At 30.3% G+C, this 23,703-nt stretch overlaps 1 protein-coding gene and 2 pseudogenes across 3 annotated transcripts; all 3 read left to right on the top strand.

Annotated features, from left to right (window-relative positions):
- Positions 1 to 45: 45 nt before the first annotated feature.
- On the top strand, positions 46 to 1,129 carry LOC149886917 (uncharacterized; annotated as a pseudogene).
- Positions 1,130 to 5,278: 4,149 nt separating this feature from the next.
- Positions 5,279 to 6,658, top strand: LOC145180918 (uncharacterized; annotated as a pseudogene).
- A 2,646-nt stretch (positions 6,659 to 9,304) lies between these two features.
- LOC145189886 (D-3-phosphoglycerate dehydrogenase-like) lies at positions 9,305 to 19,351 on the top strand. 3 transcript variants are annotated; one of them, XM_090090649.1, is made up of 10 exons: positions 9,305 to 9,523; positions 10,007 to 10,158; positions 10,703 to 10,768; positions 10,977 to 11,031; positions 12,443 to 12,541; positions 12,654 to 12,786; positions 13,467 to 13,628; positions 13,745 to 13,890; positions 18,283 to 18,534; positions 18,944 to 19,351. In XM_090090649.1, exons 1-10 carry the CDS (start codon positions 9,389 to 9,391, stop codon positions 19,271 to 19,273), a joined length of 1,530 nt encoding a protein of 509 aa, XP_089946775.1. In that variant the 5' UTR covers positions 9,305 to 9,388; the 3' UTR covers positions 19,274 to 19,351. The 3 variants fall into 3 exon arrangements, 1 of the variants encoding a protein (XP_089946775.1); XR_016453410.1 differs by lacking the exons at positions 18,283 to 18,534; positions 18,944 to 19,351 and adding exons at positions 14,712 to 14,884; positions 15,087 to 15,459 and having other exon boundaries at positions 9,306 to 9,523; positions 13,745 to 14,434; XR_016453409.1 differs by lacking the exons at positions 18,283 to 18,534; positions 18,944 to 19,351 and adding an exon at positions 15,087 to 15,459 and having other exon boundaries at positions 9,306 to 9,523; positions 13,745 to 14,884.
- Positions 19,352 to 23,703: the final 4,352 nt, after the last annotated feature.

Raw genomic sequence — 23,703 nt, 5'->3', positions numbered from 1 at the left:
ACGACAAAAACGTTGTCTTTTGAATAAAAACTTATTTCATTTTTTTTTTCAGAATCCCAACCAATGGTGAAAGAGATGACTAGAAAAGAACTCTACGATGTTATGAAACAATGCCCAAAGAAAAAAATTGATGACAAATTTGTGTTTTTAGAAGATCATCTCAAAATTATTACAAAATGTACTGAAAATGAACAAAGTTCACTAAAAAATGCCTTAAATACTTTCAAGTTTCATTTTAAACATAAATGGATAGCTGCTAACTACATAGAAGAACGTTTTTTGAAGCACAATGAACTACGGCTCAATGGTATCATAAGTTTACCCACCTGTATAATAAAAAGGTGTGGTCGACCATCAAAAGATTTCGAGTTGTTGAGTTCGCCAAGCAAGAGGCGTAGAACAAAAGCTTTGAGAGACCAATTATCTTATGCACAACTAACCTATGCTGCCCAAATGAGTCAGCGTGATGCAGGACATTGTGATGCGTCTAGAATAATGAAAAATATTAGCTGCTCACCGGAAAAGGCAAACAAATATAGAGAAAACTTCAATTCCATTCAGACGAATGTTATAAAAAAACACACCATTGGAAGTATTATCAATTTTTGTGGAAGCCAATATGACAAGGAGACAATATGATGCAGCTAATAAAAATATTTATCCATGTTATTCGCTTTTGAAAGAATAAAAAAAACAATGTTATCCTCCACAAGAGTCAATGACAGTTTCAGAAACATGTTGTGAAATTAAACTACAAGATATTCTAGACCACACAACTAGACGCTTGTGTGAATATTTAGATGAAGTTTTGGAAACCTTAAACGAAGAAGAAAGAAGCAATTTAGAAATGTTATCAAAATGGGGTTGTGATGGCTCACAGCAGCAAACATTTAAACAAAAATTCCAAAATAGTACAGATAGTGACTCTATAATCTTTGAAAGTTCATTTGTGCCTCTACGGCTTATATGTCATATTGGTAGCCAGAAGATTATTTGGCAAAACCCTGTGCCCTCTTCTACAAGATATTGTCGCCCAATTCGAATTCGTTTTATCCATGAAACTAAAGACATAACAAATGAAGAAATCTGCTATGTAGAAGATCAAATAAAAAACTTAAAAAAAAACTGAAATATCGAAGTTTTTAGGTGGTATTATACATATAAAGCATACCTTGGCATTTACAATGGTTGATGCAAAAGTATGCAATGCTGCAACCAACACGACACCTACTATGAGGTGCTATATATGTGGACTAACATCAAAAGACTTTAATAATTTAACCATAAAAAACATAGATAATCCAGATGCCCTTAAATTTGGTTTATCAATATTGCATACAAGGATTAGGTTTTTCGAATCTTTACTACATTTATCATACCACATTCCCATAAAAAAATGGCAAGCAAGAACACAAGATGATAAAATAATTGTAGCTGAAACAAAAAAAAACATTCAAAACAATTTCAAAGAGAAAATGGGGCTGCTGGTGGATATTCCAACTGCAGATTTTGGGAATACTAATGATGGCAATACATCAAGAAGATTTTTCTCAGATCGTCAAACCTCATCCTGCATTACAGGAGTTAACATTGGACTTATTAAAAATTGTAGTATCATTTTGGAAACCTTGTCAAGTGGATATAAAATAGATATCAAAAAATTTGAAAAGTTTGCAGAACTGATAGCAGAACTTTATGTTGAAATTTATGGATGGTATCCAATGACTCCTACGATGCACAAGATATTGAGACATGGTGCCACAATAATTGATCAAGCTATATTGCCTATTGGTCAATTATCGGAAGAGGAGGCTGAGGCTCGAAACATGCACTTCTGTGATTATAGACAGAATTTCTCGAGGAAATTTTCAAGAGAAATTTGTAATAGGGATATCATAAACAGACTTCTGTTAAGTTCCGATCCTTTGTTGAGCAGTGTCAGAAAGAGGCTCAAGAATAAAAAAAATGCTATTTCCAGTGAGGCAATAGAGTTCTTGCAACCAGAAACATTGAACGAACTGCAACAATATGAAGAGGAGGCATCTAGCGAAAATGAATCAGACTAATGTTTATTTTTTATTGTTTTTTAAGTATATTTTTTTATTTTATGTTGTTTTTACCTTTATAGTAGGGTTTATTTCACCTTTATAGTATGTGTATTTGTATATTTCCTTTTGTTTAAATTGTTTGTATTTGCATCACTTTTTTTAAACATTTTTACTCTTAAGGCATTTAATGTTTTAATTGAAGTTTAACAGTTTATATTGTTGTTTAGTTTTTTTTTTTATACTTCTTTTTGTATGGTTTATATGCAAAAGTGTGTTTTGAGTAAAAAAAAACCTGCACAATTATTTTAAATATTATATTATGATTTCATACTGCTTTTAATTGTTTATCTAATTGTTAAAAGCCATAAAATAATTTTGATCAACTTTTTACCATAAATACTCCACTGTGCGACGTTGAGCATTGAACATTGAACATTAGCTCTAGGAATTATATTATAAATTTAGGTTTTCTTATTTTTTTATTATGTTCAGTTTTTATTATCATCTTGTTATTGTCAAAACTACTAAAATTTAGGTTTAATTCAGAATAATAAAAATGAATAAACAAGAGAAAAATCAATACTTTAGGGAATGGCGGCAAAGTAATCGAGCGTTAAACAATCTTCTTGTAAATGAAGAAATTGACAACTCATTGCATGTCAAATCCACTATTAATGAAGTGGAGAGTAGCATTGATTTCCAAAACATTGAAATGGAGAACTATAACGATTTTTTTTGTGTGTCTGATCGTAAAGATACTTCTGGAACTGAGAGTTCTGACCTAGACTCTGAGGTTCTTATGAGTGATGATAATGAAGATCTAAATATGTCAATATTGTTCTATCTATCTCTTCTTCCTTACATATGTTTTGTATACTTAGATATATCTTAGTCTTGAATCTTGAAAGTTAGCGTTAAGAAAAAATCAAGCAACTAGTCAGTTATAAGAAAAAGGTATTTTTAACTGTTTTTTTAACATCCTATTAACAGTATCCCATGTTGTATTTTAGAAGTCATCCTGCTAATGCACGAGTCTTCGACGCAATCACAAATAAAAGGTCAAATAGGATGCATCTTAAAGTTCTCACCATTTGTAAATGGAAGCAAAAAAAAATTAATTGAGGAAGCAAGTGATTGTTTAACAGTTATTAATTTTGAGTTTTTTTGTAAATTTATTATATATGCTATATAATATACAAAAGAATACATAATACATCTTTAAATAACGTCTTTAAAAACATTTATTGTATTTTTAGTTTGAGTATCCCCGAAACTGTTTTTTTAACGCCTTGTAAGGGATTAGAAACCCTTATATTAACGTAGAATATTGATTGTAATTGTGTTAAACATTTAATGTTAGTATGTTAACATTATATGTATATATAAACCGTTTACATACGGTTATATTCATATAAAAACCATGACACGAAGCCATAGGCTTCGGCAGGTTTATATGAATATAACAGTATATTAGTATTAAATATTAAACACAATTACAATCAATATTTTACGTTAATATAAAACGCCAATAATTTTCCAACTTAAATTTATGTTAGTATAACGTTAATCTAAGGGCCTGTTTATATGGAAAGCGGGCTGGCTCGGCAAACGAGCCAGCCCGTTTGCCGAGATCTCGGCGTCATCAATATTTTAACTTAATTTTATTTTGCGTTTATATGAATAAACGAGCTGGCCCGGATAGCGATCCGGGCTAGTTCGTTTATTCATATAAACGCAAAATAAAGTTAAGTTGCAATAAGGATGACGTCGAGATCTCGGCAAACGGGGTGGCTCGTTTGCCGAGCCAGCCCGCTTTCCATATAAACAGGCCCTAACATTAGAATTTTACGTTTGTATAACGTTACTATCTAGCGTAAATCTAACGTAAGAATTTTACATTACAAAACCTTTCCATTTTGCCGAACCGGCAACGTTGTACAAACTTAAAATCTAACGTAAATACAGCGTTAATACAACGTTGCGTGCCGGCTGGGATGTACCGTAGATTTCCCTAATTCCGAACAGTCCCTAATTACGAACAGCTTTAGTTCACTTATTGTTACATTTTTTATTTTTGTGGGATTTTTAAAAGGAAAACTGATAAATAAATTGGAAGATTAGGGTAATAAAAATATGAAAAAATTTAATGGTATCAAAATATATATTGATACCATTAAATTTTTTTAATTGCAAGTATAAACACAAAAAAAAGACAATTTAAATTGCGCACTCTTCGATATAGAATTTGATGGTGATTATTTATCTGAAAAAAAAAGTCAAAAATTAGCAATACTTCGTAAGATATCTTAAAAGCAGTACTTTTCTGCATAATTAAAACGTTTCCCAAATTCCGAACAGATTTTGGAATGCACTTTTTTTTTGCAAAAGTTAGCGTTTTTACGTAGGGGAGAACGGGGTGAGATGGGACATGGGGTGAGATGGGACTTGGCAATATCTCAGTGAAAAATTTAATAAAGCAAAAGTTTTTTATATATGTTATAAGTTTGCAATAGCTTCTTCATATTATTGTGTTTTTTAAGATTCATAAGTATTTTTTTTTCGGATTATTTGCGAATATGTAAAAATCTAACAATTTTCCTGGATTTTGAAGACATCATTAATATTAAATATTCATGTGTTGTTTGCATATATTTTTATGTTTATGGTTTTTAATTATTCACTATTGTTTTATTTAACTACTGAAGAAATATGATTAGCATATGGCTACGAGAACTATATAAAATAAAGGTTTTCTCACACTTACGAGTAATGGGGTGACTTGGGACAGGAGATATGGGGTGAAATGGGACACTGTTCAATTTTATCATTTTTTTAATTTACTGTACTTTAACTTTTATAATCAATATTTTTGTAAAAAAGCAAGTGAACAGAAAATTATGTTTATGTTTATGATAAGATTTCAATGTTTACTTTATAGTAAAGTGTTTTTTATCATAAAAAATAATAATTATTATATTGGATTTCTTTGTTACTTTGTCCTGAAGACATCTTTCACAGTAAGTATTGTTTTAATGCCAATCATTTTTGTATTTTAAATTCAGTTTAAATAAAGTTCTTCACTAATAGCCTTATTAAATTTAATCACATTATAAGTTTTATAGGGTTGTGATACTATTTTATTTTCATTAAAATAAATTTAAAATTTATAGCCTAATCTGGATTTTGGTTAATGCAATTAAAAAGAGCATAATTTTTTTTAATAATGGAGTGAGTAATATGAGTAATAATTTTTCAGATGCCAAGAAAGTACAAATGAGTGACAAGTCGGTTAAAGCCTGATGCTCATACAATAAAAGCTGCTGTGATGGCTGTCGAATCTGGCTGTTTATCACTACGAGCAGCTGCACAAGAGTATACAATTTCAAAATCAAGTTTACAGCGGAAAATAAAGGCTAACAAAGAAACTTCTTACAGTAACATATACTTTGATGAACAACATAAATATATTTTTAATAAGACACAAGAAGATGAACTTTCAATATATCTTCGTCAAGCATCTAATATGCATTATGGACTTGATGTTAGAGAAACAAAGCAACTTGCATATCAATATGCAATTAAAAATGACATTAAAATACCAGAAAACTGGAAAAAGAGTGAAACAGCTGGAACTGAATGGTTTTATTTATTCTTAAACCGTACAAAATTATCTATTCGTACGCCAGAAGCTACCAGCCTCAGTCGAACAACTAGTTTCAATCGCACAAATGTAGATACTTTCTTCAAAAACCTTGACAGTGTGCAGAAGCGCTATAACTTTTCTGCTGATTGCATTTACAACATTGATGAAACAGGTCTGACAACTGTTCATAAGCCAGTGAAAGTGATTGCTGGTAAAGGAGTAAAGCAAGTAGGACAGGTAACTTCTGCTGAAAGGGGAACCCTAGTTACAATGGTGGGTTGCATTAATGCCCTTGGAAATTTTATTCCACCGTTTTTGATATTTCCTCGTGTCCACTTTCATAGCCATATGCTTAAAGGTGCACCAACAGGTACAAAAGGTGATGCTAATCCTAGTGGATGGATAAATACAGAAATTTTTTTGAAATGGTTTGATCATTTTGTGGAGTATGGGCATCCCAGCAAGGATCATCCATTACTTTTAATAATGGACAACCACAAAACTCATATATCGATTGAACTGATGGATAAAGCTAAGGAAAGCAATGTTGTGCTCTTGACATTACCACCCCATTGCAGCCACAAACTCCAACCACTTGACAGATCAGTATTTGGGCCATTAAAGAAATTTTACAATTCAGCATGTGATTCATGATTAAAGGCGCATCCAAATACTCCTATGACGATATATGACATTTCTGAAAATATAGGAATAGCTTATACGAGAGCCTTTACTTCCCAAAACATTCAAAATGGTTTTAAAGCAGCTGGCATTTTCCCGTACGATCCATATGTTTTCAGTGATGTCGACCTTTTATGTTCTTATGTATCTGATCGACCAATTCCAGCAAATGACAATTCCGACAAACAAACAATCCCCACATCACTGTGTATTGTATCTGAAGTTGTTAATGAAAAGAAACAGCAAATCAGCACTTCTGCCTACCATTGGACAGCAGAAGATATAAGGCCATTTCCAAAAGCGGGTGAAAGGGTGGCAAAGAGAAAAAGTGCAAAAAAAAAATGTTCTAGGTCTCTGGTATTGACTGACACACCAACAAGAAATGAACTAGTTGAAAGTTTATCAGAATGTAAAAGAAAAAAAGAAGATAAAGATAAGAAAAAGAAAAAAAGTTACCCCCTCAGACATCAACGTAATTTTGACTCAATTTAAACATCAAGCAACCTGTTGAACAAAGTTACAAATGCATTTAGAATGGTATTTTATTTTTGTTAAACATAAATAAATTTTGTGTATAGTTATGTTTTATAAGGAGTAGAATAAACAATAAAATAATGCTTAAAATTATTTGTTTCTATTTTTGTCCCATTTCACCCCAACCATTGTCCCATTTCACCCCAACATGGGGTGACATGGGACAAACAGTGTCACTTTAAAAAACCAAGCTCTTGAACTTAATTTGATGGTTAGATAATGGGTTTTGCAATAATTTAACATGACAATTCATTGGACTATAGTTTTAAACCGATTTGTATGGTTATTGTGGAAAATTTAAAGCGCAGCACGCAAGCAAATTTTTTTGTCCCATCTCACCCCGTTCTCCCCTACAAGTAAGTAACAACAATATTTAACCCGCTTTATTTTATAACGTTCCTAAAATAACTATTTTTTTCAGAATAAAAGGAATAAATGGAGCTGCTGGTGTTGGTTAGCCCAGAGCAATAAGCCAAATAACTGAGAGGCTTATAGTTGAATTTGTACAGTTTATGAGTGACATTGGCTTCAGCTTAAAAAGAAATAATATTTTAAATGTGGTCGAAAATTATTTGAAGGAATCTAAACAAAATCATTTATTCAAGACCGGTAAACCTACTCGAAAGTAATACAATAGTTTCATAAAAAAATATTCGAAAAATATATGTGAAAGAAAGGCTATTAGCATGGAAGCTGTAAGAGCGGTGTCTTCGCAATCAGCAACTATCGATAAATGGTTTTGCCAAGTTGACGCTGTTTATCGAGAGCCTAATTTAAATGAAAAGCTGTTTCATGTGTTCAACTGTGATGAAAGTGGATTGAAATTCGATCAAGGTAAAGTCCTACCTCATCAAGTTGTTTACAAAGGTCGAAATTTAATGAAAGCTTGGGTTCAAGGTGGTGCTTCTGATGTTTATTATTCTACCAGCAAATCAGGTTGGATGGAAAGCGAAAATTTCATAGAATGGATTTGTTCAATTTTTTTTAGTTCACGCAAACAAACTTTAAGAATCTAAAATTCTATTTTTAGACAGCCATGCATCTCACATTAATTTTGAATTAAAAAGATTATCTGAATCCATCAACATAATTTTATTCCGATTGCCAGCTCATACAAGTCATTTTTTATAACCACTAGATGTTGAAGTTTTAAAAACAGTAAAAGCGGAATGGAAGCGAATTGTAAAAGTTTACTTGGTTAGAAATTCTTTTTTAAGTTTAAGTAACCGGCAGTTTCCAGCCATGATAAAAGACCTTATTGCAAATAAAGGCTTTAAAGCGGAAAATGCTCGAAGTGGTTTTGAAAATACAGGCATATTTCCACTCAATCTTACAAAAATAATTCCAAATAAAACTGCAATCGGCGCTATTTTCCAAGATGTAACAAAATTACAAAATTGAGAATTGTTTTTCTGGAAAGTCTACCGATTCACAAGTTTCACTCGATAAAACTAATAAAATAAATTCAAAAAACTCTATGAATAAACTTTCAACAAAAGAAGTATTGCTCAAAGAATGAGATAGCATCAAATATACCGTTAAACAAGCATCTTTTGATATTAATAAATCAGTACTCAGTGTGTTTAGAGATAGATTAAAGCCTCTTTCCAGTAGTAAAGAAAAGGGAACAATAATTAAAAGAACAACAAGTTATAACATGACTGAACTATCTGTAATGACTCAGGACGAAGCAACACAAGCTGCTAAAAAAAAAAAAACTAGATGAAAAAGAAGCCAGAATAATTATTTGAGAAAAAAAAATTGGACTCAGCAATTCTAAAAGAACAAAAGTTTAAAAAAAAAAGAAGAAAATAAGCTTTAAAACTTAAAAAACCCTGAAAATGGTCAAAATATAAAAAAAACAACAAAGATGTCTACTAGTCAAAGTATTGAGTGTCTTCCTGCCGCCAGCTGTAATCCCTACCATATCAATTGTCTTTGTATTTCCTGTGGAAGCCTTTGGGATGAAGCTAGAAGCTTACTATTTGATTAATGGGGTAGTATTCGCTAAGGCTGTAACCAACCTAAACCTAATAACTGAGATTTCTTCTGGTTAACTAACAGAAATAGGCAGTGACTTTAAAGGTTTTTTTTTTTTTAACTGATTACAAAGAATTATTGGAAGACAGGATCTAATAAATAGGTAATGCACACTCTGCACCAACACAATGTTCTACCCTTACTTTAAAATAAAAGTAATTTTAAATTTTAAAAATCTTTTTACATAACTCTAAGCTAGAGGTCTACGCTAGTATAAGTTTTTTACTTTTTTAAATTGAATGCCATTTTTTTGGATTTGATATGTACATTTGGAATTAGGAACATGTGTTAATTCCAAATGAAAGCTTTACTTTTTAAATTTCAAAATTAACAATATTTTTATAATAAATATATTTGTTGTTAAATAAATATACTTATGGTTTGATTCAGTTTAGGTTCATGATGATATTTTTAGATATATAGGTATTATAAATATAACAAAATGATTTTGAATATTGATAAGATATTAATATGTGATAAAGTGGATGTAAGTTGTCAAGATTTTCTTTTAACAAATGGAGTTGAAGTAGATTACAAACCTGGTATTGAAAAGGAGCAGTTAAAGGCAATTATTTCAGTAAGCCTTAATTATATATAGTAATGTAAAGTATTATGATATATAGTTTATGTCTGTAAAGCTAAATTTATAGAGTATGTATGCATAAATAGCTGTTAAAGAAAATATTTTAGCAAAGAATAAAAGATAAACATGCCTTTATTTTGTTAAAAGATCTGAAATTTAAAAGATTATAAAATTTTGTTAGAATATCTATGCATGTGTATTTATAGGTATACAGACGTATGTTAAAAATTTGTATGTATGTATGTATGTATGTATGTATGTATGTATGTATGTATGTATGTATGTATGTATGTATGTATGTATGTATGTATGTATGAATGTATGTATGTATGTATGTATGTGTGTATGTATATATGCATGTATATATGCATGTATTTTTGTCTGTTTTTTTTGTTTGTTTGCATGTTTAAATTTTTTTAGTCACAATATGTATATTCACTTCCAGTTATTTTTATAAAAATTTATATTTTGATTTAGAATTATGATGCATTAATTATTCGTTCTGCAACCAAAGTAACTACTGATGTTTTTCAATGTGCAAAAAAGTTAAAGTTAGTTGGGCGTGCTGGAACTGGTGTGGATAATATTGATATTACAAGTGCCTCAAATCATGGTGTCTTAGTAATGAAGTAAGAAATATTTTTTTATTTGGAATAAGCAAATAGAGATCTAAATAGTAAAATATAAAATTTATTTTAATCTTAATCAGCTATCCATTGTTATTTTAATTTTTCAGTAAATATCAATTTGATATTATTTGTTAACTTGTAAAAACTTAAAATGTAGAAGTTGATGAGTTTTAACATGTTTTGAGAGTTTTATAATGATATACAGAAAAAAACAACAACATGGGATTTTGAGGATGATTATGAACTAGATACTAAATACAAGTTTAATTGCTTCTAGTATTCTTCTAGTGTGTGTGTGTGTGTGTGTGTGTGTGTGTGTGTGTGTGTGTGTGTGTGTGTGTGTATATGTATATATATGCTTTACTGTCTGATAGTTTACTATTTGATATTTTCAAATTTACTTTTATAAAGTTTATTAAGTGCTTTAATAGAGTTAACTGTATGAATATAAGTTTAATATTTTTCTATTTCATAAATTGTGATATTCAGCTTGTTATTCTCATTCATTTAAATGTTTTTGTTTAATTCTTGTATAATTTTCCAGCACTCCTGATGGCAATACTATAAGTGCTGCAGAACTCACTTGCGCCCTTATTGCTGCTCTTGCAAGGTATTTTAAGTTATTATGATGCATTATTTAGAACTGGTTTACAATTTCTAACCTTACAAAGTTCAAGAAAGAGAAAATCTTATTCTTTTGAATGGGAAACTTGTTGGGAATTTGGAAAGAAGAAATTTTGGCTCACATGGTAAAAGAATAAGGGCAAAAAAAATAATTATAATTAGTTTATTAGTTTTAATTAAAGTTTTATTTTCAGGAATATTGGTCAAGGCTATCTCTCATTGTTGGAGGGGAAATGGGAGGGTTCTAAGGCATGAATTGATTTGTTTTTATTTTTTTGTTTTTTGTTTTTGTTTTTTTAAATTTACAATTTTACTATGAGAAAGTCCTGCATAAAGTCCATCTGTGTACTGTGGTTAAGTGCATAATACTTCTATCTTGCTTTACCATAGCATTAAGCTGCTGCAGTAAGACATTGGCGTCTTGGCTTTTTGAGTCTCATGACCTCTTAATCAATAAGAAGTTATGCTACAAATTAATAAAAATGGAGGTTGTAATCAACAAAGTTACTAATAAATTTTTCTTTAAAAAAAAGAAATTCAAGAGAAATCTAAAGAAATGACAAAAACAAAAAAAAAAACAACTTTTTGCTCATGCAGAAGAGCAGAGCTTTATAAGAACAGATCTTTATAAGAAAATTGTTTGGCCAGCAAAATTACTAACTGCATTATATTGCTTAACTGTTAGGTACTCATTACAGTTCAATGGACTTCTTCAAAAACAAAACCTAGTTTATATTTGTTACAAAAAAGAGCTCATGATTTATAATCATTATGAGATTTTAGTATGAGATATAAGGAAAAAAATATTATAGCAAAAGAATATTATTTATGTCTTTGAATGTATTTATTATTGTATTTGTTATATTTACATGTGCAAAGACCAGGATTTGAACACAGGACCAGATAAACCTTAAGCTGTGTTCTGTCCTTAATATCTAAATTATTTAGAACAATTTGGTAACTCAACTACTGATAAAAAAAAAACAAACTAATTAATGTGTTATTACAAAAAAAACTACTTTGAATTAAACTATGACTTCAATTTTATGAATTTGAATTCATAGAATTAAACTAAAAATAGATTCTCAACACTGCCATAATTTTAAAATTTTTAGTAAAAGAGGATTGACCTTGTGTAAACTTACTTCTAAAAAAGGTTTCCAATGGAGGTACCAAATTGTATGAATGAAAAACAATTATAAAATTTGGTCAATTACAATGAAAAATTCGGTTTTAACCTTACTTCCAGTATCAAATAAAACTTCTGATATTTTATTTCTCTAATAACCCAATAATATTCTTGTAAAGCTATCATAAAAATCATTTTCATTTGTGTTTTTTTGTTGTTGTTTTGTTTCCAAATTGTTAACTAAAATAGTTTTGAATTTGAGTGTTTGACATTTTTTTATTTATGTAATCCTAAAAGTTTATAAAAATAATTTTGAAGTTTTTTATTTAAACATAAAACGCAGTTAATGTTTTTTGTTTTACAAAAACAAGCATCTTTACATTATAATATGAAGAATCTTGCATCACAGAACATTTTATTTTTGTTTCAATTTTTTTAGTAACAAGTTTTCAAGATATTTGTAATTCTAGCCATTGAAAAGATTTTAAGACTACAAGACATAGATAACTTTATTTTTAAAAATTCCTTTAGTTTATGGGTTGTGAGTTAATGGGAAAAACACTTGCCATTATTGGTCTTGGAAGAATTGGTAGGGAAGTTGCATTGAGAATGCAATCTTACGGAATGAAGGTTGGCATTTTGTTTGCTAAAGCCTTTTTTGTTATATAATATCTTTTTTATGATTTTTTAGACCTTTGTATAAAATTAATGCTAATAGTGATAACAGTGTTTTATAATCTAGATAGTAGGATTCGACCCATTGATTGGTGTTGAAGAATCTAAAATGTTTGGGGTGCAGTCGCTCTCTCTAGAAGAAATATGGCCTCAATCTGACTTTATCACTGTTCATACTCCATTAATACCACAAACTAAAGGTTTTTAAATTTTATTCTGAAAAAAAAAATAGTATCAATGTTAAATAACTTTTAATTTAAACCAGTCTTAAATTTTTGTTTGATAATATTTTTAAGTCTCTATTTTTTAGCCTTTCTTGTTAACTTTTTTTAAAAAAAAAATATTTCAGCCCAAAAGTGTATGTATTTGTTAATAATGCTCTTCACTATCAGAAATAAATGATTTGTACTTTGATCATCAGTTTTTCTAATTTACATCAGAAAAACCAACTGTTAAACAGGATGAAAAGTTTGCTTTACATTATAAGTTACATGTAAGTTGCCAAGAAGATGAGACTTTTTTACTAAGCTTTTGGAATTGATTTAAAAGGTTATCTAAGTATTGATGTGACTTAATTCACTGATGTGACTTAATTCACTATTTGATTTTATATAAGTGACACAAAAAAAATTAAATTTTTTTTTCATTTGCTGTGATGGTCTCAAGAATTTGGCCTGTGTAATTTCCATTATATGTTATTAAAACTTATGAAATAAAAATGCCACAGTAAAAGTAATGAAAGCAATCAAAATAAAATGCAGTATACCAACTAACTGCCATAAAAATTGGACAAGGAAAAGTGATTTAAAGAAAGAGGTGGCCACTACTATGTATTTTAAAAGTTTATTAAAGTTTTTATTAAATGTTATTTATTTTGTAGGCTTTATTAACAAAGAGGTATTTAAATTGTGCAAACCTGGGGTAAAGATAGTAAATGTAGCACGTGGAGGTATTATTGATGAAGCAGATCTTTTAGAAGCACTTAATTTGGGTATATGCAGTGGAGCTGCCCTTGATGTTTTTGTTACAGAGCCCCCAAAAGGTTAGGATCATAGTTATTTTGTTTTGAGGCTCAACTAAATGAATTTTTAAAATTATTTTCTTGCAGAAGATAATATTTAAAAAATATTTAAAAGGTTTTTTTTTTTTTTTTTTTAGAAAAAAGTATTGAATTGGTGAGGCATCCTAATGTTTTATGTACCCCACATTTGGGTGCAAGCACTACAGAAGCACAGCTAAGGGTTGCAAAGGAAATTGCTAAGCAAATTGTTGATGCACGGAATGGAAAAACAATCATTGGCCTGGTATGTAATTGTTATTTATTCCTGCCATCATTTTATTTGTAAATCTGTTTGGCTAAATCAACTCAAATAAGGGCCTGTGTTTTGAATCAAAAAATATTGTCATAGCATTTTTTAGCAAGACAGGACAGCACTGAGCAACACAAGACCATTTTGGTCTTGTCTTGCTAAAGACTTGAATCAACCAAAACCAACTTTATAAAACCTTAATTAAGAAATAACAAGATCTTCTTGTTATTGATTTTTAACAAGACAAGTATTGTGAAAGTTAGTCATCTTAGAACATCAGAGAAATAGTTGAGATCTAAGATAAGCTTAATAGTTTGATCCTGTACTATTTGATCAGCAGAGATTTCAACAAACTTGCGTTTTACTTGTTATCATGAAAAGAATTTCAAAAAAGTGCAAAAATCTGAAGAGTTATCAAAGGCATGACAATCAAACCTATGGTGGAATGGATCTGGATAATTAAGAGCAGTGTAAAAATAACTCAGAAGTTCTTAGAAGCAAAAAGAGCAAAGAAGATTGAAAGTCAAAAAATTTTAAGGTTAATATTCTCTTTTATTTTTTATTCAACTTATACCTAAAGCGATTATTCTTTGTCTTTTCAGTACTTATGCAAAAAATAAAATTAAAGACAACAAAGAAATTGAGATGAGATCTAAAAATTATGAAATTTATTGCAAGAAACAACCTACCTTTCAATATTGTGAAAACATTGTGGCATCAAGAACCTCTTCCAGTTTGCATGCTCCAAGTTCAATTTCAAAACAGCAACAGTATATAGCAGATTCAAGCTTACATTGTTGTATGAAAATTTTTAGGTTTGCAGTTGACAAAGTCCTCCTAGAAGAGTTACCCTACTGTAGTAGCATTCCAGTGTTAACTGATGTCTGCACATAAAAATTGGTTGATCCATATTAGTCCTTGACAATTCACTACATCAATAAATCATGAAAGCTTCAAAACTTAGTCCTCAATGTCAGACAATTTACAGGTGATTTGAATTTGAATTTTTTTTTTAAAAAAAATCATGTTTTTCTGTAGACATAAGTTTGAATGAAAAAGTATTTAAAACATCAAAAAACTCTTTAAGTCTTCAAAACTTGGTTTATTCTTAATTTTATTTATTATTGTAATTAATTTTCAATCAATAACTTTGATAATGATTATACAAAGCAGAATTTTATTGGTTCTAGGTTATCTTTGCATATGTTGTATGCCGCTAGCTTTGTATTCCATCCTCATGAGAGCAAGCTTTTTCTTTATGTGGAAACAAAAAACTGCCAAAACCTCAGCCAGAAAAAGAGAAAAATTCCTTTTTTTTCAGCAAGATTAGGACAACATTGATGTTAGACAATGAAAGCTTATCTCAAAAGATAAGTCTGATGAAGCTCCAAGATTTGAAGAATGAACCATCCAGTTACCTGCAATCCCTAGCCAATTACTGACTATAAATATTTAAAGACTACTTGCAAATCTTAACTCATTTTAAAATGATAACTACATAGAGTTTTGCTGTGATTTTTCCCTAAAGAAAAATGGAAAATAAATTCTTTTTGAATAATAAAATTATTTTTTAGTTTCAATTTTAAATGCATCATTAACTTGTCATTTATCATTTAATTTTATTAGTATTATTAATAGTTTTAACTAAAAGTTAAGATTATCTACAACTAACTAATATCAAACTTGACAATACAACTATTAAAAATGTTATGTAATAAAAAATAAATAAAATATAGAAAGTACTTGGAATCAGCTCCATAACCCTAATACCTTGATTACTTAATCTGTGTTCATTTGAGTAAGCAATAATTTGTTTGCTGATTGAATTTATCTCTGTTGTTGAACAACATTTAATAATTATTGTCTCTGTTCTTCATTTTCTGTCAGTATTTCATCATATTAACTAATCAGTTCAACACTATATTCAGCACAATTATTAATGACTTGCAAGCCTTTAATTCTAATTAGGCCTTTTTTGTATATTTCAAGAGCATTTCCAGATACTTGGTTCAATGGCAAATCAACCTCACAAATGTTCAAAAGTAACTGATAACTATGGTGTTTCAAAATTTTCAATTGACTTCAAATAGATATTAGCAATTTCTAAATCACTTCATTGAATTTAGAAATCATTTTTTGTTTTATTTCCAATGAAACATGTTTTGAAAAAAATTACAATATAATAAGTTCTTCGCTCAAATATCACAAATATCTTTTTAGTGCAGCTGTTGTTGCTGACTGGCTTATTTTTCATTAATGGATTTGTATGTGTCAAGTTTCTTTGATAATTATAAGTCATTAATTGCAGCATCTTCAGGAAATATGCATGAAAGCCATGAAGACATTCTTCTTTTAATATTATTTTATGCTATTTTCTAAATATGTATATTTTGATACAGTAGATAGTTTTTGACAACCAATGAGCATATTGAAAAGCACTAGGCATGTTGAATCGTTTTCCTCTAAAAGGAAAACGATTATACATAAAGCTATCAGTTCTAAAAACCCTTTGTAGTCATCCCTTGGTTGTTTCCCATCTGTTTGCAAACGCTTTGTTGCAAATATTACTGTTTCATCTTTCAAGTGTTTCAAAAGATTATTTTTCAAGTCTTCATCATTGAGGGATTGATATTTTTCTTGGTTGATGAAACTCTATTGTGCTGTAGCTGCAATTGTTAAAACAGCTTTTAAATCAGACATCTTAACTCTGACTAACACTACTGTAAGTTCAGGTGTCATTAATTTTTAACAATTCAGAATGTTTTATCTTTCAGCTCTCTGTGCTTATACAAACTGTTTATCTTCCTCTATTTTTATTATTTGCATAGCATTCTTATTTGCATTATCAAACAAACTAGTTCCTTCAAAAACTCAGATTCATTTTATTTGTGTTATTTTTTTTTTTAGCTTCTAATATTTGTCTACATATTTCATTGTCTACATAACTTTAGCCAAAAAAACCTCTTATTTTGCTACAAAAACTACACTGCTATGTATTGTAGTTATTATTTTGCTAGTGATGAAGAAAAAATTTTGATAAAGTTTGTTTCATTGAAGGAAATTGATGATATGATATTCGAAGTACTTACTAATATGATATTCGACCAATTAACCACATAGTCGACTCACTATGATTCCTTTTTTTTATTTAAACGTTTTGTGTACTATTTTTTTCTAAAAAAAGTTTAGATAAAAATATAAATTATTTAAAATTTAAGTCTAATTTAGTTTGATGTTTTTGCATCACAAATAAAAAAAGTTGTGCAATGAAAGTTTTCATAAATTCATATTTCTCAATGTTAAAATCCTCTATAACGACTCATTTTCATTTGATTGCGACATTGACTTCTAGTTAACTGAATTTTATTGACAAAATGTCCAATAAAACTATTATTTTGTTAAATTTTTTTAGAAGTGTAACAATGTTAAAAAATATTCTTTAGATTAAAGCAGTGTCATTCAAATCAAAATTATTTTTCATGTTCAAAAAGTCTTAGGATTTAACCAATATTTTGTTACAGTACATTATTTTATTTTATTACATAGTAGTAACATTAACTTTATGGCATCTTTAAAAAAGTCCAATAAATGTTTTAGTTCAACTTCAAATTGATCAGCTTATAGTTATCTGAACTACTGCAGCCCAGTCTCCTTAATTTCTTCTGCACACGTAAAATCATATTGTCAGAGAGACTTCTTCAAATATTTAAATACCCACCTGCCTCTTTGGTTTAGATTAAGAATTAACATATCAATGTGGCATGTTGATTGGTTTTACGTGTGCAAAAGAAAATAAGGAGTTTGCGCTGTAGTAGTTTAGGTCACTAACAGCTGATCGATGTAAGATGGAACTAAAATGCTTGTATGACTATTCTAAAAATGTAATAAGTTGTGATGGAGACTCCATTATATGGAGATAATACGCTTTCTCATGTTGGCAAATTCCTATGACTTTTAGAACATGTCAAGTATACATTGTGATTTGCACGAAGACTTTAATGTAATTCCGTAAAGATCAATTTATATCATAGTTTTAATATGAGTTGTATGTTTTATGCATATCTGAATATTGTCTATTTTATGTGTATTTTGTTTATGTAATGTGTTGTGTAATTGTTTGTGTATATAAATTTCATATTAATATATATCACATGAAACATCATAACGTGATCAAGACGAAAACAACGTTTTCTAAGTTTTTTTTTAGAATTATAGTTTTGACAATATTCTTTTAGGGTTATAGTTTTTAAAATTTTTGTCACGTTTATAAAGTTAAATTCCTTTTAAATTTTTAAAATTAAATTTGAATGTGTACTACGTTGGTTGTAATATATAATTTGGTTATGTAAACTTGTTTTCCTAATGCACAAACAATTTTTATGTAAGGTTAATGCTCCTGCACTTTCACAAATCAACAATCCTCAATACATTCCTTGGATGAAGCTTGCTGAGAAATTGGGTGCTCTTGTTTCAAATGTTAAGGGTTCAACGGAAGTAAGTATATCTGTACATGGAGAACTTTTAGCACCAGCATCACGGCTGTTACTCTCTGCCTTTTGCCTTGGTTTTTCAAAATATCACTCTTCCTCTGGCAATCTTATAAATGCAGTCACTATTTTGAAAGATCTTAACATCAACGTAAGTTTATAGTTATAAATGTATAAAGAAACATTAAAATTACCGCTTAACGCTTCAGTTAAATTGAGTGGCTAATGTGTTTTAGGACTTGTTTCTTGTTAATAAGAAAAGCTCTCGCAGGTTCTATTCATTTCTATTGTGCCCATTTGTAGTGATAATATTAATAGATATTTGCTTTATGTACCAGTTTGAAACTATTGCTATCAAACGTATTTCATATAGCAGTAAAATAAGCGCCATAATACTAATTAGAAGCTAATTTTTGTTTTTGTTCAAAGAATCTAATGTTGAGGTTTGAAACTTTGTATAATTGAAATTTCTAACAAATCAAAGATATTTATTTTGTTTTTTTGTGTTTCTCAAAATCTTAAAACTGCCGTAAATTTATTCTTTTAAAAAAAATTTTTAGGTTATTTTAACAGAACCGAAAGCCGGAATATGGCCTGCAATTAGTATTGATGTAGCTGGATCTGGTGAATTTGTTGGTAAACTTTGTGGAGAATTACCAGCTGTTTCGCAAGTTTACAGTGTATGCTTGCATTCACCTGTTGTTCTTCACGACTATTTAATAATTGCTAAGTCAGAGCTTCTCTCTTCCAAAAATCTGCTGAGTTCTATTTTCAAATTAAATGGCATTACCAGTGTAAGTACCGGACAAAATAATTCTTATGCTGTACTGGTTGCTACTGTAGAATTCAATGTAGAGGTCGAAACACCCTTAATGTGTTTGAAAATATAAACTCTTGAATACCAAGCATAAACATTGTGTAAATTTTATTTTAAAATTGATAAATACTTTATAATTTTGTGAACTAAATACATTTTCATCAAAATTAGACGATAAGCACAATATAAGAAACCTTTAGAGGTTTTTCCACGAATAAAACCAATGTTTGGAGTGGTTTCACTTTTGTTTTCAAAATTCATCATCTGTTTCTAATAAAAGAGAATTTAAGTTTGGTCTTCATTTTGAGTCCCCTCTTGCTGAGCTAGAGTCCTTTGGCTCTCCTGAGTGTCTAGCTGTAGTTGTTGTTGCTCTTTAGGCTCAGGACCAGTTAGAGTTTCTGCTATTTGACTTAGGGGTCTTTTCAGGTGGATTTTTCTTTTTTTTAGTTTCAGTTTGACTTTGTGTTCGAGTTTTAGTTTTGGATTTTACCTGTTGTTGAGTTTTCTCCGGTGGCTGTGTGACATGAGATAACCATATGGTTTACTTTCACAAGTTTTTTCCCAATCTTTGAGGTTAGAAGGAACCTTTGTTTAATTCTAAATTACAAAAACTAATATGCAAGTGTTTTCTGGGTTTACATTATGTCTAAAATCTGTAACTACCTAATACTGAAAACTTTCTAATGAAGCCAAAGTTACAGGTATAGCCAATTAACTTCTAGCCACACTAGCTAGCAAAGGTAACAAACTCATTTTCATTTTGCTTTCACCATACCAAAGCATCCACATCCCTTTTAAGTAAGGCAATTGTCTGGTATTTTTCACATTGAAGCATCAAGGGTGGCTTGATTTTGATTGGCTCGACTCGAAAGATTGTTGCATTAAAATTTTGTCTTTAAAAAAACTCAAGGTCCATTGGATCCATAGCTTCATCGAGGTCTGATGTTTTTGGCAAAGTATGATTATCATTCAATGACAAAAACTGGATTCAATGCAATTTACGGTTCTTTTGCAAAGATGATGGAGATTTAATGTCTTTGAACTTTGTGGTCACTTTTTTTTCTGAAAACCAGGAATAAGAGGATTTTTTACATTCTTCTAGAAAAAAAAAAGGTAAATTTTTGAGTGAAAACTTTTGAAGCTCTAACTCATCCGGAATTTGAAGATCTGGTCTGTCTAGGGTTAAAAGAGCAACCAGTAAACCTGCGTAAGTCTGAGGATTAACATAAGCATCATGAAGTTCGAATTCAATCTTGTTAACACATGCTGAATGATCTTAATTAGTTTTATATTTGCTGTTACACGTGATTTTTTGATGTCTTGCCAGTCCAGTGAACTTTGGTGGTTCCTTTGAGCAAGTCCTCTACCTTTCTTGATTATAGCATTGAGTCCTGATTTTTCCAGTCTTTGTTAAGCAAGTATTAAAGCAGATGATCGCCACAGATTAGATGATCTCTGGTCTCTTTATTTTCCGTGATTACGTTCTTCATGTTGGCTGCAGCATCAGTAACACCCACTTTGTAAAAGTATTCCCTCTAAAGAGCAGAAAATCGAGAAAAATGTAATTCTAACTGTTAAGCACTTGGAGGCCACTTTATGGTTTCAGTAAAAGCGTCAATTTTTTTCTTGGAGACTTGGTAATGCACCTTGGGGGAGACTGTCAAGCCTCTTATTTTTATTAACAGGCCCAAAATATCCTCTTATGGTGCCAGAATTAACAGCTCCTGCTTGAGCATCTCTCTTTTCTTGAAGTTTCTTCTCTTTATTTTCATGATTCGCTTTTTGTATCTGGTAAAAATATGCCAGGTGGATCTAAAATAAATTGTGGAATTAAAAATGTTAAATAAGATGCAAATTACAATATTTCAATAGTATATAGTTTATAAATAGTAAATACGTGAACCACAAGACACATTGATGTGTTTTGAATAATTCAAAATATTTTTTTTTTCTTCAAAAAAAGTCGCTTTTTATTCAGAAATTCCGGGTTTTGCCCAATTTACTGCATTTACGCAAAATTAATAGGATTTAAAATATACTAAATCGTAGGAAGAAAAAAAGTAACACTTTAACTCCACTGGTGCTACCTTAAGACATCTTAATCACTTCTTTGCACTTATTGCACTCAGCAAATCCTGATTTCCTTCCAGAGCCAGAAATATTATCATCTTCACTGTCAAGCTCGGAAAAATGATTTCAAAGAAAAAGTTTTTTGAAGATTGTTTGGTTTGGTAATGGCTTTGGTGTACTAATCAGATCACTTAATAAATATTAAACGCTCTGACTAATGTTTAGAATGTACCAAGTAAGAACTTTGATAATTTTTTAAACTTTAGTCAAGCTTTTATCCTACATAAGCTAATTTGATTTTAGGAGGTAAATAACGGTACATTTGTTCAATCCCTTAAAGGCTAGATCCACAACATTGCACTGAGTGAGTATGCAATAGTATTACATTACTATTTAAATATTTTGTTTGGTGTCTTTACCTTTGTCATTGCTATGAAAATCAGAAACAAAAAAATTAAAAGTTCGAAGAGAAAGTAAATAGTCGCAAAGTAGGACTTAGATAATAAAGTCATCTTTAAGGTTACTTTGTCATAACAAATAAAGTCATCTTCTAGGTTACTTTGTCATAACAAATAAAGTCATCTTCTATGTCTTTAAAATGCATTTGTATTAAAGTCTTAGCGGAAACCAATATCAAAGGTCTTTAAGACCTCTAAAATGGGCTTGTAACGATAGGTTGCGGCAGCGATAAGTGGTCTAACTTTTTGAAGGTTGCATAACTTAAAATAATTCGAGTTTCTTGTTTTTTTGTGTTTTATTGATGTCTAACAATCTTTTGACAACAAAGTGAACAAAAATACTTTTAATTTAGAAAGTTTAAAATTAAAAGTAAAAAGAGCTTAATTGTTAAACTTGACCCATGAGGGACCACCTACAAGAACGATCAGGATATTTAAAGTTTCTAAATGTTTGTATGGTAAGAAATGTGATATTGCTGAAGGAGCTCAGATGCTAACTCTTGCGAACAAAAAAGTTGGCAAGCTGTTCATAGAGCGAAAAAAAAAGGAAGTGTATTTTTTTTATGCATACACATCATGTCATATCTCAACCCTTAGTTGCGATTAGTTTTTGATATTAGTTTAGGTTGTTAATGTCAACCCTTCTCTCCACCCAAGAAGAATTAGTTATGGTGCAAGCATTGGTGTATACACCCGCGCTATTTTAAAAGTTTTATTAAAATCATTACATAAAAAGGTTGCTGGCGTATTGACTTAAATACACAAGCGAGGAACTTTTACTTGGCCAAATTTGCAACAGATAGATTCTGGTCATGAGTTCATGACCTTTAGTCACTTGATAGCAAAGGTGAGTCGTGGCAGAGTGGATTTTTATAGAGACCAAGACATTGTAGAGAGATTCAACCGGACACTTACTGAGAAAATATTTGGACATCAATATGCACAGGATTTTGGTAAATGCAAGATGCTCGCCAGAGAGATGTAATGAATGGGTGCGAGCTTTGACTGAAGTTGTGCATACACTCAACAAAGAGCCAACTCGTCTAACAGGAAAGAAAACTTCAGATGCATTAAGAATCAATGCAGTTGCACAAAGATGTTAAAAATGTGATCCGTCAAAGAAACCAGTCTGCATTTTACTACCTAACTGATGGGCTGTTATACAGATTTATTCGTGAAGGGCTGATAATTGTTCCATCTGACACAGAGTCACCACCTGATAGGATTCTCATCTGGCTTAACAGCAAAGAGGAATTCTTCAATAAAAATGAGGCGTAAATTAAAATTATCTTAACAACAACCTTTTTATTTTCTAAATTGTGATATGGATTATACTTAGGGTACTCGCTGAAATTATAATCTTTTGAGCTTGCCTGCATGTCTTCAGTCTCAACCTGAAACAATAAGCTGTCGGTGTCTGTGTATAGCAAATTAGCCTTGTCACCATATCTAGCCTTAATGTTGTTATACCAGAAGTTGTACATCAAATGTTTGGATAAGTTAAGGACACCGTACCAACATGCATTGGGCTGTTCAGTATGAATTTGCTACAAGGTCTCTGTCAAATATTTTATGAGATAGATGAGCTAAGTTTGCAACAAGGTGGCGCATCTAGCTCAAAACCACGGGCTAGATCAACTCTAATGCATTTGCAGAAATTTCCCATTGTATTCTCAAAAGCTATGCTGTTCATGAGTTTAAACAAATCTTGTTTAAACTTTGCGGTGGCCTTCGTTTGTAGATTAGTATTGAATATATGGCACTATCCAGGTTGCCTGCCTGAACTTGACTACTCAATGAATTTTAAGTTTAAGGCTTCGGTAATTTACAACATACCGCTCCTTTTTGCATAAATTCGGGACCAGCTTCACAAAATCGATGAATTTACCCGTCAGTTTATTCACCTAACTATGTTGATTGTCACTAATCGATGACTAAGGAACATCATCGTTTCCGGCGCCAATATACTATGATC

This window comes from Hydra viridissima, unplaced genomic scaffold, assembly GCF_058129835.1.
Source record: "Hydra viridissima isolate aposymbiotic clone 2 unplaced genomic scaffold, HvirCarnegie_v1 scaffold_6, whole genome shotgun sequence".
In the NCBI taxonomy this organism is placed as follows: domain Eukaryota; kingdom Metazoa; phylum Cnidaria; class Hydrozoa; order Anthoathecata; family Hydridae; genus Hydra; species Hydra viridissima.
This window is presented reverse-complemented; position numbering and strand designations above follow the sequence as displayed.

Bases quoted from the DNA above. Each gene is read 5' to 3' on its own strand.
- LOC145189886 (XM_090090649.1), top strand. From the start codon at position 9,389: ATGATTTTGAATATTGATAAGATATTAATATGTGATAAAGTGGATGTA. The intron at 9,524-10,006 runs GTAAGCCTTAAT...ATTTTGATTTAG, and splicing joins AGTTAAAGGCAATTATTTCA to AATTATGATGCATTAATTAT. The intron at 10,769-10,976 runs GTATTTTAAGTT...TTTTATTTTCAG, and splicing joins CTTATTGCTGCTCTTGCAAG to GAATATTGGTCAAGGCTATC.